Source organism: Pseudonaja textilis, chromosome 3 (genome assembly GCF_049901715.1).
Source record: "Pseudonaja textilis isolate UNSWEBS1 chromosome 3, rPseTex1.2, whole genome shotgun sequence".
Taxonomy (NCBI): Eukaryota; Metazoa; Chordata; class Lepidosauria; order Squamata; family Elapidae; genus Pseudonaja; species Pseudonaja textilis.
In genome coordinates this window covers 199,290,838-199,306,672 of record NC_141992.1, presented here as the reverse complement: position 1 = coordinate 199,306,672, position 15,835 = coordinate 199,290,838, and the positions used below count along the sequence as shown (strand labels likewise).

The 15,835-nt window shown below is 46.4% G+C and overlaps 1 protein-coding gene across 2 annotated transcripts in view; it reads right to left on the bottom strand.

The window, feature by feature from the left end:
- RECQL4 (RecQ like helicase 4) overlaps nt 1-15,835 on the bottom strand; it is a 32,157-nt gene that overhangs the window by 13,606 nt on the left and 2,716 nt on the right. The window contains exons 4-17 of one of the 2 annotated variants that reach the window (XM_026722995.2): nt 15,476-15,585; nt 14,753-14,896; nt 12,674-13,752; nt 12,451-12,550; nt 11,285-11,414; nt 9,634-9,756; nt 9,306-9,452; nt 8,457-8,549; nt 6,624-6,760; nt 4,945-5,028; nt 3,480-3,668; nt 2,458-2,640; nt 1,448-1,646; nt 91-368 (exon numbers count right to left, since the gene is read on the bottom strand). In XM_026722995.2, the coding sequence (XP_026578780.2) occupies nt 91-368; nt 1,448-1,646; nt 2,458-2,640; nt 3,480-3,668; nt 4,945-5,028; nt 6,624-6,760; nt 8,457-8,549; nt 9,306-9,452; nt 9,634-9,756; nt 11,285-11,414; nt 12,451-12,550; nt 12,674-13,752; nt 14,753-14,896; nt 15,476-15,585 (2,996 nt within the window). Of the gene's footprint in view, nt 1-90; nt 369-1,447; nt 1,647-2,457; nt 2,641-3,479; nt 3,669-4,944; nt 5,029-6,623; nt 6,761-8,456; nt 8,550-9,305; nt 9,453-9,633; nt 9,757-11,284; nt 11,415-12,450; nt 12,551-12,673; nt 13,753-14,752; nt 14,897-15,475; nt 15,586-15,835 lie in introns of those variants that run through there. The other variant, XM_087931854.1, reaches the window with a different exon arrangement.

The following is a 15,835-nucleotide window of genomic DNA, read 5'->3' as shown; positions in this document are numbered from 1 at the left end:
AAAAAATATGTGATGCCCAAACTTGTGGCTGGTTTCCAGGCTGAAGTTGCTCTCTGAATTAAACCCCCTTCAAAACGAGCCGTACTTTACCTCCGGGTTGAGGAAGAGGTGACACTGGGCGGGTTGGCCGTCCCTCCCAGCCCGCCCGATCTCCTGCACGTAGCTCTCGAAGTTCTTGGGCATGTTGTAATGGACGACCCCGCGCACATCCGACTTGTCCAGGCCCATCCCAAAGGCCACCGTGGCCACCACCACTCGCAGCTGGCCAGACATGAAGCTGTTCTGCACGCGGCGGCGTTCGTGGGCGGACAAGCCCGCGTGGTAGGCATCAGCCACCCATTTCAGAGGGCGCCGGATGCTCTTTTTAGCTGTGGGGGGGGGGGGAAGGGAATGAGAGGAGGATGAAGGGGAGGCTCACCGCAAGCCTGGCAGAAACATCAGCCGCGTAAACCACAACTTCTTTTGAAGGTTTTCAAAAAGGGGCTGGGGGAAAAAATAGCCTGGCTTGTTCCAAAAGCAAAGATTTCGTGTCTGTTTGGCTGGGCTTTAATTCTGGAAGGATCTTCTCTCAGAGACGCTGAGTGGGCTCGTACTCTGACATCGTTTTGGCACTAGGCCAAAGGCATACAGGTAGTCCTTGACGTACAACCGCTCTATCAACTCAAAAATATTTCTCTGGTCTTTTAGAGTTGACATCAGAAAGGGAGTGGGGGAAAGCAGTGCATTCCTTAAATACTTCAGATAATAGCTAGGCAGCCGAAGCTGTTGGCACACAAGATTATTACTGGAGAGCCTGATTGATGACTCTTGGCTATGGATGTGTCCCATTGGAGAATATACATCCGGGGGTGGGGAGGAAGACCAGGGTCAAGGGGGAAATGAATGATGTGTCTCAGAGTCAGCTGCACCCAGATAACGCTGACATGGTCACTCCTAATAAATCTTGTTGTTTTTTTTTTTTAACTTTGAGAGATGTGGCTAGAGACTTAGAATTTGAATGGGGGAGGATGCTGGAGCCTTGACACGTACATTTGGTTCAAAGTTACAACGGCACTGAAAAAAAGTGACTTATGACCTTTTTTCACACTCACGACCCTTCCACCATCCCCTTGTCATGTGATTAAAATTTGGACGCTTGGTAACTGTCTCATATTTACGACGGTCGCAGCGTCCCCGGGGTCACCTGATCCCCTTTTGCAACCTTCTGCGGGGAGACCGGATTCACGTAACCACCATGTGGCTCACTTAACAACCATGGCAGGTTGTAAGATGGGGGAAAGCTCACTTATCAACTGTCTTGCTTAGCAACAGAAAATGTTGGGACTCAAGGACGGTCATCAATCAGGGACCAGAAGAACAAGGCTTTTGAGTTTCTGCCACATCCCTTGTTCCCTACCCAGCTGTTTCCCCAGGTCTGTTCTGCCAATGTTGGCCAGTCAACAGCTACCTTTGGCTTTCTTCCTTTTTCCGGGGAGATGGGCCTCCCCCTCTGGCTCTTCTTCACAGGGGGGCCCTCTCAGCTTCACCCCCTGCAAACAGGTGCGGATGAAGGCTGCAATCCGTGCTGTCTCTTCCCGGCGCGTGCAGTACACGATAATTGAGTCCAGGCTTCCAAATCTTTCCCCTTGCAGCAAACTTACGAGAGCCTGCAAGAGTTCATAGTTTTTCAACAGAGATTGTTCTGGATACATTAGGTAAAAAGGGTTGTGTTTGTTAAGAGAGGGAAGAAAGGTCTAGGAGATTGATCCCAAACCAATACCCCAAGGTGCTTTTTCAGCTCTTTTGAAGACAGCAAAGTCCACATTTTGGACAGAGAGGACCGCTGGTTTGAATGAGGGATCCAAGAGGCCATCTGTGTCCAAACTGAACATCCCTCCCTCAACAGGGGAATATGACATCATCCATCTCCAGTCTACAACGCAGTCCTTCCAGCAGTCCCGAGAAGGCTCCGCACTCATTTGCGCCCCTCAGGTGACCCCGAGGACACAGATAAACCTCCAAGTGGCCTCAAGGACTCTCTTAAAAAAGGCAAAGGACCAGCTCTCTGCAAGGAATATAAATTCTTCCATTCTCCACCATCCAGTCAGAGCTGAAGAAGCTTCATGGATGAGAAGCGAAACCAAGAAAGTCCAGTTGCCTCTTGAAAAAAAGCACCTTTTGGATAACCATGACCTGCATATCTGAGAATCTCCACAGACATCCCAAACAAATTCTCCCAGAGGAGTGGATTTCTGAAATTCCACAACTCTGGCTACTAATACTGGAAAAGCACTCTAAAGGTGTAGCAACTTCTGGATAGGAAGTACAAAGAGAAAGCCTGTTTTCTTAGAAAAACCTTAAGATTCAATCTTGTGAGTTTCTGAGTCAACATACACACCTGGCAACGTTCTTAAAGACTCTCACCCACCTCCCAACGGCTCTCTAATATGGAAACACCTGGCTGGGCTCCAGACTTACCTGATCCTTGTCTCTATCTGTAGAGACAGAGAGACACAAGTTTGGAGGAACTGCAACAGAACGCACAGCCAGCCCTTCGCCCTCTGGGATGCCCAAGTGATGGGCCACGTCCTGTGCTGTTGAAACGGTGGCGGTGGCTGTCAGGCCTAACAAACACCGCACACCCAAGCGTTCTCGAAGGACCTGCCAGGAAAGAAACAGTGAGGTCATCTACTTTGGAAAGCAGAAGAACGCCAACTCTCTTCCAGCCGGGGGGCTTATCTGTGCCCAATAAAAATGCTGCCCTCGCCTCAAACTTAACACACATGTTTACACAACGTGTGTTGCTCTTCCCAATTGGAAAAGGAAAGTTTTGATGAGAGAGGAAGGGAGGGAGGGAGAGAAGAGAGATGGACAGAAAAAAAATGAGACAGAAAGAGATAAGCAGTGTGTGAGAGAGACAGAGAGAATGAGAGAATGGTAGTGAGAAAGAGAAAATGCGTGTGAGAGAATGAGAAATAAGTGTTTGAAAGATAGAGAAAATGAGTGTGAGAGAAACAGAGAGAATAAACAAAAGAGAATGAGGGTGTAAGAAAGAGTAAACGAGAGAGAGATTGTGCAAGATTTTAATCTGCTTCAAAGGGAAATATAAACCCCCATACTCATCACTAGAAGCGATAAATGAGGTCCGTAGGCCAGCCTTCCCAATGTCGGGTCATCATGTTTAGATTATCACACGGAACCGTTTCAGAATTATTTTAATTATACGGCTTGGCAATTTCCAAGTATATGGATTTCAACTCCCAGAATTCCTCCGCCAGGACAGCCACCGCTGAGAATTGTAGGGGTTGAAGCCCACTCACCTTCAGTTTGCCAAGGGTTGGGAAAGGCTGCTCTGGGAAAACTTCTGAGGCTGATAGGAGCACAAGAGGACTGTTCCGATGCTGAGTGCTCAGGGTCTTGGGCCCTAGGGGCCCCCACTCAAAAGCCCCTCCTCCCTGCAGCACCGCAACCCATACTTCCACGCCTTCATCCCCCAGTACCTTACAGAGCCGGAGGTAGCAAGGGCGGAAGTTATGCGACCACTCGGACAGACAGTGCACTTCATCGATGCAGGCAAAAGCCACAGGGGGCAGCTGGTCGGCGGGAGGGAGGCAGCTGCTGCTCGAGAGCCCCCCTCCAACCAAGGCCTCGGGGGAGAGAAGGAGCACCTGGACTTTCCCGGCCTTTACCTGCAAGCAGACAAGCTTGGTTGGTCAGGGACACAGGCTTTCTGTCAGAACTGCCGTCTTCCGCTTTGTGCCTGTGCTGGCATCCTGTCATAAACTGTTAAGGGGGAGAAGAGGAGAGAGAAAGGAGGCAACTGGCATGTGGAGAGTAGAGAGGTGTGTGTGTCTGTGTGTGTGTCAGGTTTAATTTCCCCAAAAATACGACCTACCCCGAAAGTAAGTCTTACTTAGCTTGATTTTTTTTACATGTGCGCCCAATATAAGCCCTACCCCCCAAAATAAGCCCTCATTAAGATCCCGCCCAGTGCAGAGTAGACAGGTGAAAATTAAGCTAGGGTGGGGATACGGGTGGAGGAGCTGCCCTACTACTTACCTGTGAACAGTTATAGCCAGGCCTCGTACACCCCAATACCTGTCACTGGCATTTCTTCTGCCACCGGCAAGGCTTTCCTGAAGGCCTCTAGAGCTGAGAACAAAGCTCTGGATCGATCCTGAGCTCTCTTATCGGCCGCAGAGGCCTTCAGGAAAGCCTTGCTGGCCGCAGAAGAAGTTCCCGAAGGCCTCTGACAGTGAAAAGGAGGCTGGGGGCGAGGCGCACAAGTGAGGTTAGTCAGTGGATGAGACATCCCCTGAAAATAAGACCTGGTGCCTTTTGCGGTGGCAAAAAAAAATATACAACAGGGTGTTATTTTAGGGGGAACACGGTAGAAACCAGAGGTCTTCAAGGACACCTGGTCTGGGAAGAGAATTCAAATTGCACCAAGTGGCACTGTTCCCCAAACACCTCTACAGCACACCACTTGGACAGAGACGGACGGGTCAAGGGAGAAGGAGAACATTGGTAACACTTTGCGCAGGAAGTCACTTGATGACTGTCTCACTTAGCATCAGCAATGTTGGGCTCAGTTGTGGTCGTAAATTGAGGGCTACCTGTATTTACTGTGTAAGTTCAAAGCTGGAATGCTTTTTCCGTTGAGACCGGTCTATCACGGCAACCCGGTCTACCCAATTATGGGACGCAGCATAGACAGAACAGAGAGAAGTGGATCTATACTAGCCTCCCTTTATTTCTTTATCGGTAAACATAAATTCAGTTCAAAGCTAGAGGCTGGCAGGAGCCTAACACACCTGACACTACCCCAACCGAGACCACAAATCCCACAATCCTTGGACCGCATGGGAGTCAGGGGCTCTGCAGGGCAATATGACCTGGGGGATCCTAGTTAAGACAATCCTTGGTGACCCCCAAGGTAGTTTCGCCCTCATGCAGTTGGCTCACCCGCTCCATGGCAGCCTCCCGCTGAGCCTTCGACATGCTGGAGTGGACGCAGACTGCTTTCAAGCCCTGAGGGAGGCCAGAGACCTGCAAGGAATACAGAACGCGCCTCATTCAGAGTTAGCCAAACGCGGAGCTGCCAGCACCGTCTCCAGAAGACGAACAGGAATCAAGTCCCTGCTGCCTTTTTCCAACTGCTGCAATTTTGGCTCCAGAAAAATAATACTGAATTGTGCATTTGGGCATTGGCTCACCCGACCTGTCCCAACACAGGAGCCATGCTTGTAGGGGGTCTAGGACAGGGGTGTCAAACTCAAGGCCTGAAGGCCGAATCCGGCCGGCGGTGGGATTCCAAATTTCCCCCCACCGATGATTCTATGACAGCAGGCTTTGCACGCGCAGCAGTGAAAAACCAATCTCTGTCAGTGCTGGTGAGGTGAGCTGTTTTTTAGCTCAGCTGAGGCGCAGCAATCTGCTCGCACCAGTGGGGGTGCATAGGTGCGCACATGCTTCCCTGCCACTTGAGCGGCCCAGTTCTGAAAGGCTCGGGGCCCAGTACTGAGCCACGACTGCAGCACTGGGGACCCCTGGCTTGTGCATTAAAAGCATTGAAACCATTAAAAAAAGAAGTTTTTCTAAAACAATAAAACGGATAGTGACAATGAAAAATAAATTATGGTTGTATAAATTATATGTGAGGGCAGTTGGGGCTGGCTCTTCATTCATCCACCACCTCCAGGGTGGTGCTGCACCATTGGGGTCCCAGGCCACGGGGCAGCCAGGTCTTCAGGCCCTTGTGGAAGGTCAGGAGGGTGGGAGTGGACCTCACTGCACGGGGGGAAGGTGTCCCAAAGGTGACCCAGCAGAGAAGCCTCTTCTCCTAGACCCTGCCAGCCAGAATTCCTTGACTGATGCAGCCCACAGCATGGCTCCTCTGCCAGTCCCAGTGGGGTGAGAGGGTCCCTCGAGTGACCCATGCCCGGCAAGGCTTTAAAGAGGGTGCACAATTTGGGGTTGTTGTTTTTTTTCTTGGCCTCAAAGCTCGAAGAGTAGGTGGCAGCTGTGACCAGGAGGCCTTCTTCACCTGGTAAGCCAGTTGCGCCCTTTCCTAGATCGGGAGCGCTTCAGACAGTCAGCTATGGCCATCTCACAACTCTCTACATGGGGCTGCCCCTGGAGACCACCTAGGACAGGGGTGTCAAATTCCAGGCTCGTGGACCGGATCTGGCCAGCAGGGTGCTTAATCTGGCCCACGGTGCCTCTGTCCGTGCAAACAGAGCTCATGAGGGCCGCATGCAGTCCCCCCACACTCCGTTTTCGCTGGCAGAGGGTTGCAGGATGCCACCATAGCTGAAAACAGAGCTTAGGAGGCCGTTTTCGCTGGCAAAGCGCTCAGGCCACCACAGGAGCCCCCAACACGGGTGACATCGAGTTGGCCATATCCACTCTGGCTACGGTCCCCCCGAGGTCAAACACAACCCTGATGCGCCCCTCAGTGAAGTTGAGTTTGACACCCTGACCTAGAAGCTTCAGCTGGTCCAGAATGTACCATCGTACGCAGCGATGTTAACACCTCTGTTCTCTGAACGGCCCGATTGCTGGTTTGCTTCGCAGAACGCGATTCGAGGTGTCGCGCTCCCGCCCCGCCCGCTCCCAACCCAAGGGCGCGCATCCCAGCTTACTTGGTCGTCCATCAGCGAGACCAAGGGAGAGATCACCAAAGCCATGCAGGGGGACCGCTTGCTGTACAGATAGGCAGGGAGCTGGTAGCAGAGAGATTTCCCCATTCCTGTTGACAGGACCACCAAGGTGGAGAGCCCTGTAAGAGAGTGAAGCCAGCAGAGTCGGCCTCAGAACCGGCAGCCGTGGGAGCCTTCCCCGGTGCTGGCCCTCGGCCAGAAACCGCAGTGTTAGAAGGACATCTAGCCCACCCCCTGCTCAGTGAAAGATTCACTACGACAGCTAGGACAGAGGATCACTGAATTCCTATATGAAGATCTTCAGGGTTAGTTAGTTTACTTCACTGATTAGCCCTTGGGCCATATCAAAGTGCAGAGTTCCAGACACACGTTATTACTAAAATCTGATTAAAAACAATTTAAAATGGAATTGGATAAAATACTTTTTAAAACGAAATGGGAATAAAACACAATGATTTAATACATAAATAAAATGTGATAAAATTATATTTCTGTATCACCCCTACAATCTACCCTAATCAGTCCCACATATGCCGATCTCAACCAAACCATTTTGCTCAAGGACTGGGCTGTGTTAAATGTTATTTTCAAACCCTGGTCGCACATGAGGTGGGTTGTTTTGATATGGGTGAGGACCTTCAGGGAAATTCTCCCCCGTACAGCTGGCAGCCTGTTTCACTGACTGACGGGTGATACGTTTAAAGGTTCCTAGCATGTAGCCTGAATCTACATTTGCTCCAAGAGATATTGTGAAGGCATGAAGAGGAATCTCCAGGTTATCAGAAAACAATAGAGCCAGATGTCCTTTCCTGATACCTCCAGTTCAAATGTTGCTAGCCGGGAACTAGCCAGTCTAAAGAATTTTCAAATTGTATTTATTTTGGATGTTTTTTATTGTTTTTGAAGTGCTTTTTTATTGTTTTGTTTTTTTGTAATTTTGGAATTGTAAGCCACCCATTGACTGGGCAGTTATAGAAATTGAAAGAATGTATGAAAGTATGAACGAATGAGTTGAGATGCACGGTGCCTATTCATATACTAGAGCAGACACGGCAGAAAACACAAATTTCATCTGATGTCTGTGTGGAAGGGATTGGGGAATAGAGGAGGTAACACACCACATTATATTTCTCCTTCCATTCATTTTGGCATCACGAAATCGTGCTTCCTAACACAAAACATGCATTTCCTCCAGGCCCCATTGAGGAGTGTGCTCAACAGACAGGAGGAAGCTTCAGGTAAGATGGAAACTCACTATGGGGCGGACCTAACTACTCTCGTGTGTAGTGGCACAAGCTCCAGGGAAAAAAGGAGGCACTTGCCATGTTACCTCACCAGGCTCTGTCCGGAGACTAGGACAAACCGAAGCTAGCTAAGAACCACTGCTTGTCCTTCAGAAGTTCCTGCTGCCTTAAGAAAGTTCAAAACATTCTTAAAGATCCACCTTATCCTGGGCGCCCTTGTTTTGAACTATTACAGTCTGGCAGATGGTACAGGATAATAATAAAAACAAGGACAAATAGGCTAATAAACAGCTTCTATCCCAGGGCAGTAACTATACTGAATTCTACTGTATGGCGCAGTATTAATGCAATATCAGGGTTTTTTTAATTCAATTGTATAGAATGTGAAGGATGTGTGTTTTTGTTTCTATCTCTATAGTTTTCTTTATGTATAACGTACACTGAAGATGTTATTTAATTTCGTTGTATGAGGAGCAATGACAATAAAGTATAAGTGTTGCCTGAAATACCTGGCCATCACAACAACTGCCAAGATCCAAGCAAGTTAATGGTTTGTTTCTTTACGCCTTACCTGAGAGTATCCTCATCACTGCTGTTTCCTGTCCTGGCCGGAAGGAAGTATAACCCAGCTCAGCCAGTGCTTGGAACACTTCAGGAGGTGCATCTGGATAAGATACAGTGCACAACCACAGTTAGGAATGGCTGTTCCCCAGGGAAGACTCAGCAGAACGATCTGAGCAGACACCTTCAGCATGCCCTGTTGCCATTTCAGCGATAAACACACAGGCTCTTTACAAAAGATTACAGATTTTGAAGAACTGAAACTAGCAGGACAACTGAGGACTTCAAAACTGCCTCATTTAGCATACATATGTCAGAAATAGTGTAGGGTCTCCCACTTGGGTAGGGGGTTGGACTAGATGTCCTATAAGGTCCCTTCCAACTCTGATTATCTACTATCTGTTACATTCCTCCTATGTTTCTCAGAACAATAACAGAAAAACAGAGTTGGGAGGGACCTTAGAGGTCTTCTAGTCTAACCCTCTGCTCAGACAGGAAACTTTATACCATTTCAAAGAAATAGTTGTCCAATCTCTTCTTAAAAACTTCCAGTGTTGGAGCATCCACAACTTCTGGAGGCAAGCTGTTCCATTGGTTAATTGTTCTCACTGTAAGGAAATTTCTCCTTAGTTCTAAGTTGCTTCTCTCCTTGATGAGTTTCCATCTATTGCTTTTCAGGTGCTTTGCATAATAGGTTAACCCTGTCTTCTTTGTGGCAGCCCCTCAAATATTGGAAGACTGCTATCATGTCACCCTGATCCTTCTTTTCACTAGACTAGACATACCTAATTCCTGCAAGTGCTTTTCAAACGTTTCAGCCTTCCTCCAGAACTTGTTTTCCTCGCGGCCCGAATCTTACCTCTCACCTTCTTATCTGGCCCCAGTTTGTAGAAAGGCTCTATCGGTGCAGGTGGAGTGAACGTTTCAGGTGCAGGCCTTCCTATTTGCAGGTAACTTTCTTCCTGAGCAGACCTCTCCGGGGTTTCTTGGCTGTTCTCACTCTTTGCTGAGGAAGGAGAATTGAGGCTGAAGTTCTTGTCAGAGGGAGCACTCTGATTAACAGCCTTAACAGCAACCCAACCCAACTTCATGGTTGATGTTACGCTTTATCTTCTGGTTCGAGACAAACCAGAAACGATTCTGGAAGCAGATGCTCTGGCATGGCAGATGTAGGTCTCGTCTCTTACTTGAAATTTTTGTGTAAGTCGTATTGGTCATCTGAGCCACTTCCTCCAGAGTCAACAAAGGTACTTCCTCTTCAGCAGCACCGCTCTTGTCCTCCAGCTGGGCATTGGTAGCAAGCAATTGATCTGTATGGACGACACCAAAGGAATGCAAAAGTTTTCTGTTACATAGTTCAGCGATCGTAAGTGTCAGTGCTGCCACCCTTCTTCACCCCATTGCCACTTTGCTGATGCCAGGCTGCCATGAACCATGCATGGGGGGGAGGGAGCTATTGGGTGGGTGGGCGGAAAAGACAAGAAAACGGTTCCAAGTGCCCATTAGAGACATCGGCTCACCGACCCAAAGGCCACGAGCCTGGGAATGGAATGCAGACCATCACCGAGCCCACCAAGCACCAGAACTGTTACCAAAACAATATCTTTGAATTCTATTGGACACCAGGGAGATAATGGGGAAGGACCTGGGAAAGGGGACAGTAAATAGGCAGTTTTGGTGGGCGAAATCTCAGATCGGGCTTTTCCTATTTTGTAACCACTTGGCTTTAGTAAAAGTCACTACAAATGCAGTCGAAGGCTTTTCTTTTCTAAATGACCAAATCAGGACAAGTCCGACAGCATGTTTCTGTTATGTTTATTTTGGTTTTGATATTTCTATCAATGTTTTTTTTAATGTCTCCACTACTGATGAAGCCTAATTAAAACTGGGACCTTGAGAAATATTTGATCTATGTAGAAGGATGGCTCTCTCTTCAATTAATATGTTCGGAACAATTTGATTATTCTTTGAAATGCATTGATCAGTGGAATCAGGAAAGAAAAATGGGAAATTATTGGCTCACAAGCAAGAAAAGCAATGCAATTCTACATCTGGAATTCAAGCCAACAATAGTCAGTTATCTAACGAGGCAGGGGTTATTAATTACCAGTTTAATTATGTTAATGCTCAGTTACATTAAGATAAGACACGTGTAACTGAATAGTAAATAATGAATTTATTGGGAAATGCTGAGTTGGAAGAAATCTCTCAGGAAGATTTAAAAACACATGACAGAACCAATTATACTGCCAGAAATAATGGTAGAAATTTAACAATAAAACAATATATGAAACTTGTGAAAGCTCTGATCGCAGTAAATTCAGTTGAATGGTACAGAACTTAGATGTAAGTGGTTTATGATTAATCGTTTATTTATGTAAGGTACTCCTTAATTTCAGGTTGCTTCTCTCTTTTGATTAATTAAGCATAAGGACTTAATTAATTCTGTACTGTTACTGAGTTGACAGAATATAGGTTTTTTTCTTAATCACTTTATTCCTTTTTCTCATGTTTATTTTAATCACTACCAATGCATATAGATTTTTTTCTCATTAGGTAACCACCACCCTGCTTTCTGTTGGTGACAGTGTTTATATTCCACTGTTATAGTTTTTTTAAAAAAAAAAAACCTAGATAAACCAGGTAAGGAAGGTTCTTTTAGGGTGTTTTTTTTAACTGTTTCTTTGGCAGGAGAGACCGTTGCCTCCATTTCAGCACGGTCTTTTTAGTTCGGTACAGTGTGTCCCTCGGTGGGGGACTTCAAGGCCACCTTGGCTAACTGACCTGGATTCTGTCACCAGGCTTTCCAGTTTGAGATCGTCAACCTGCCAGACCCACCTTCACCTCTGCACTGGGAAGACCAGTGGCCGCGTCCCCCACATTTGAAGCAAGTGTCAGAACTCCGGTCCGCGAGCCTGCCACCTCCACCAAACTGCTGCCCCTTCTTCTGCCACTTCTGCTTCCACACCTAGGCAGGACCAAAATACAGGTGAGGAGGCAAAGAGGGCCGGGTTCATCCTTTCCTACGTAGCTGGTCACTTCAGGGGGATTGTCCAAGGAGCCATCTTGTCCCAGTGGGACTAGCCCGCCCCACTTGTGCTGCTGCAGAACCCATCGGCCAAGGAATTCTGGAAGGCAGACTCAAAAGAGAAGAGCCATTTCCACTGTGGGACCCCGCCCGGTGGAACATCCTGCCACTGGAAATGAGAAGTGCTCCCGTTCTTTTGGCCGTCGGAAGGGTATCAAAATCTGGTTTTGCCAAGAGGGAGCCCCAAGAGGGGCGCCTTCCGCTGGAGGTTGTTGATGGGGTAAGAAGATCCCCCTGCTATCTATTTCCTTGTTTTTATATAGCATTGCAATAGTTTTTTTGTTAATCTTTTAAAGGCTTGCAAGCCGCCCTTGTCAGTGAAAGGAGCAGCATATAACCTTAATAAACAAATTAAGCAGAAGAGAAATTGGGCTAATCTTGCTTGCTCTTTCAGTAAGACCTGTAGTTTTAACTTCTAATACAGGTAGTCCTCATCTTACAAACTTTCATTTAGTGACTGTCTGAAGTTAAAATGGCACTGAAAAAAATGACCATTTTTCACATGGCCACTGTAGCCTCCCCAAGGTCACCTGATCAAAATTTGGAGGCTTGGCAACTGGCATGTACTCATGATCAGTTTCAGTGTTCTGGGGTCATGTGATTCTCCCCCCCCCTTTTACAACCTGACAAGCAATGTCAATGGGAAGCCAGATGTAACTGTGTGGCTAACGATAGCAGTGATTCCCTTAATAACTGCAGCAAGCAAGGCTGTAAAACGGGACACAACTCACTTAACAACCGCCTGGCTTAGCAATAGAAAGTGTGGGCTCAATTGTGGTCGGAAGTTGAGGACTACCCGCAGTCAATTTTCCAGCATGGGGAAAAAAAAAAGAGGATCAAGCATGAAACGTGAGAACCCGTTAAAAGCTTTTAAATGTGTCGACCCACTACGCAGGTTGGCCACAGGGCGACTTACCTGCTTGCGAAGGTGTTTTCCCTTCAAGGCGCAGTGCTTTACGTGGGATTTTGTTTTCATATTGAGACGGACAAAGTTGCCACATTTCCTTGGTGGCAGCCTGGGGAAGAAAAAACTCGTATCGATAAAAAAGCAGGAGTATCCAACCTTGGCCACTTTTAAGACTTGAGGACTTCAACTCCCAGAATTCCCCAGCCTCACTCCAGGTAAAGGTGAGGGGTACCTGCAGCTTGGCGTGCTGGGCTTCCCACTCCTCTTGGGACCGTTTTCCTCAACCAGGTCCCCAAGTATATTTTCAGAAAGAAGCGGAACCCTCTCCTTCTCCTCCTCTTGCACTTGGGCAGCATCTTGGTCAAAGTCGTATTCATCCTTTCGTGGCTTTTGACTGGCAGGATGCCGTTTTTTGACGTGGCTGTCCTCAACCAGCTCCTTAGTCCTTCGGCGCTTTGTACCAACGCCAGGTTTAGAAACGCCTGGAGTAACTTCCTCGTCAGCTGCAGGATCCAGGCGCCTTTTCTTGCTCGGCATTTTCCCTTTCTTGGTGGGGGGAATCTGTCTGTTCTGCCCATCGCATAAAGCACCACTCAGCCGAAGGCACCCCTCCCTTATCCGGCGGCCGTCTTTTCTGCCAGTCTCCAAGTTCTGCATCTGCTCAGCGGTGAGAATTTCAGCACTGGTTTCACTGGATGCTATGCTTACCCTTTCTTTGTCTGTATCTGGATTATCCCACGTGCTCCGTGTACTCAGGCCTTCTGGGCTCTGGACCACGGGCTGGCTCTCTAACATGTCCTGCTGACAATTCTCCTGGGGAGATTGGCCATCTTTCTCCCATTTTCTTTTCCCAGGATGGAAAAACGGAGTCTGTGCTTGGACAGAAATGCGTTCTGGCAATCCTGGGCATGGCCCTGCCCCCTTAGCTACATTTAAACTATAGTCTTCATTTTGTTCCTCTCTAGTCTCCAATTTTGTCTCTTGGCACCTGTCCAGCCACCCAGCATCCAAGCTGCTCAATCGTTTCGTTACTGTCTGCTTTTGCCACTGAAACCGATCCGATGATGACAGCCTCGGTTTCGGACCTGGAAAAGGGAACTGAGTGCCAGCCAGGTTTGGAAATGACGTAGGAAGGAGAGCTGTAACTTCCTTGGCATTAGAACCAGGCAAATCATTGGGATTAGTTTTTAATGAAGGGATTTCAGGCGATGGGAAAGACACAACTTTTTCAACCCGAGCTCCATCCTTCTGTGCTAATTGAACTGGTTTGCTTTTTGGAGTGAGGGATCTCCTTAAAGTTATAGGACATTCCTGGGATCAAAAGTAAAAAAACACACAATTAGTAGAATCAGAAGGATATCAGTGCTGAAAACTAATACAATATTCTTAGCTTCTGAAATCTTTTATTTTTGCTGTTTTGTTGTTGCCTGCAATCTCCTTGCATGTTTTATTTATGCAATTTATAAGACCATCTATCTATCCAAGAAACTCTTGGCAGTGAATATATTCTTCATGCCATAAGGCAGGAGAAGAACTGAGTCGATTTAAAATTGGGGCTCATTTAGCAGGTTTGGGTAGAAATGTGGAGCCTAATTTTACCCGCCTTTCTCCCCTATCCTACTTATGTCAGAATTATATGTTGGGTTAATTCAAGTATAAATTATGATAGCCTTTAAAGTTATTCTTGCTTACTCATATCAGAAAGTTATATTTAAAATAAGAGATACATTGGGTCACTAGGCAAGAGTGCAATCTGATCTTTTTATGAAAAACCAAAGAAACATTGGGGAAAACTTCCTTTTAATTTTCCCTCTGCATTCTAATTCTCTGGTTTTTCTTGAGATTTCTCTGTGTTTTTGGACTAGAGTAATACATCTGTAGAAGGCTACTTTTCTAATCTTTGTTCATTTGATTTGATTTGATTTTCTTATTTCTTTAGTCACAGTCACACTGTTACTTTAACATATTAAGAAAGTGACACATGTAGACTTCCCCTTCAGATCAAACGTTGCTGGACAGTTCTGAGTTATTAGTAGCTATGAGCCCAGATAAATACTATGGTAGGTATCTAATTAACTCAAAATGAGATGCAAGTCTTATGTTTGTTCACAATAGAGCAAGGATGAGACATTTTTACAGAGAATTGGTCCCTTTGATTCTTCAATGACTTTCATCCTCCAAAAATCAAGCTACAGTACTTCTACATTCAAAACAACCATGTTTTGCACAATATATAATTGCATTGTATAAACTCAGAAAATACAACAATATAGCAACTATACACTTCTCAACAACCACAAACTTTTCAGACCTTAATTTTTGCACCTAAGTTGCATTTCAGCTTCATCCCGAAATGCTGAGCCGAGGCCTGCAAGGCTTCTGGATTCTTCTGGGTCACTTTAGAAATCTTCTGCCCTCGATTCAGGTGTGACCCCCAGGAACCAAAATCAGGTGCCTTAGCAAATGGACCCAAGCAAAGAGAAGACAGAAAGACAACTCAGTTGTTAATATCAGACTTTTTCAAAAAGACCCAGATGGAGCCACAAACTTGACCATTCTTTTTGGGTTGCCCTCTTGTGTGAATGCAGCAGGTGTGTTAACTAATAGCTTACACTATGCAGATCATGACAGTTGGGTTAAATGGGTAAATTAAATGATTAGGTAAACTAGAGTTTGGATATTGTAAGGACACAACCAGTGAATTTTGGATGCTGTGTATAAAAGGAGTGAAGGAAATGTTAACTCGCTGTAAGAAATTTCAGGAAAACTGATGTGTTCCTATTACTCTCTTAACAAGTCAATTAAAGTGACTGCATTCACAAGGCACATAAGTATAGTTTTAATGTGAACCCATAAACTCGACTATTATAGTAACTAGGTTTAGCATGTTGTACAAACCCAACAGCTGAAATGTTGGTGGTGTTTAAGCAAGTTTTGCTTTAAACTAAAGCAAGAAGGCGAAATGATTCCTCTCCCCACTTTCAGGGCTCAGACAGAACAGCCTATTTGCAAAACACGGTAGCTCTTTCATTACCTTTTCTGGTGGTACAAGTTCCTGATTTTCTTGCTGGAAGGTCATGGCAGATTCAGGGCGATCATGATGCCCCTTGGATTCTTTTAGAGCTTTGTACTCTCTGTACAGTTCTGTGTACAAATGAGATTTTTGAGCTGAGAATCATGTGGCCAAATTAATTCTGTAGTCCCTCAAATGTACAGTCTTCTTTAGGTAGGTTATCCAATTGTTCACTTTGCACTCAAAAAGAGTTTCACACTCAAACCACGAGGACAAGGGAGAGGAGGTTTGTGAAACGTTGTCCTCAGAGTAAAATGTTTTGCACATCCCAAACAGTGAAGAATCTCTTACTATTCTTAGTATTACTATACTATTACAACT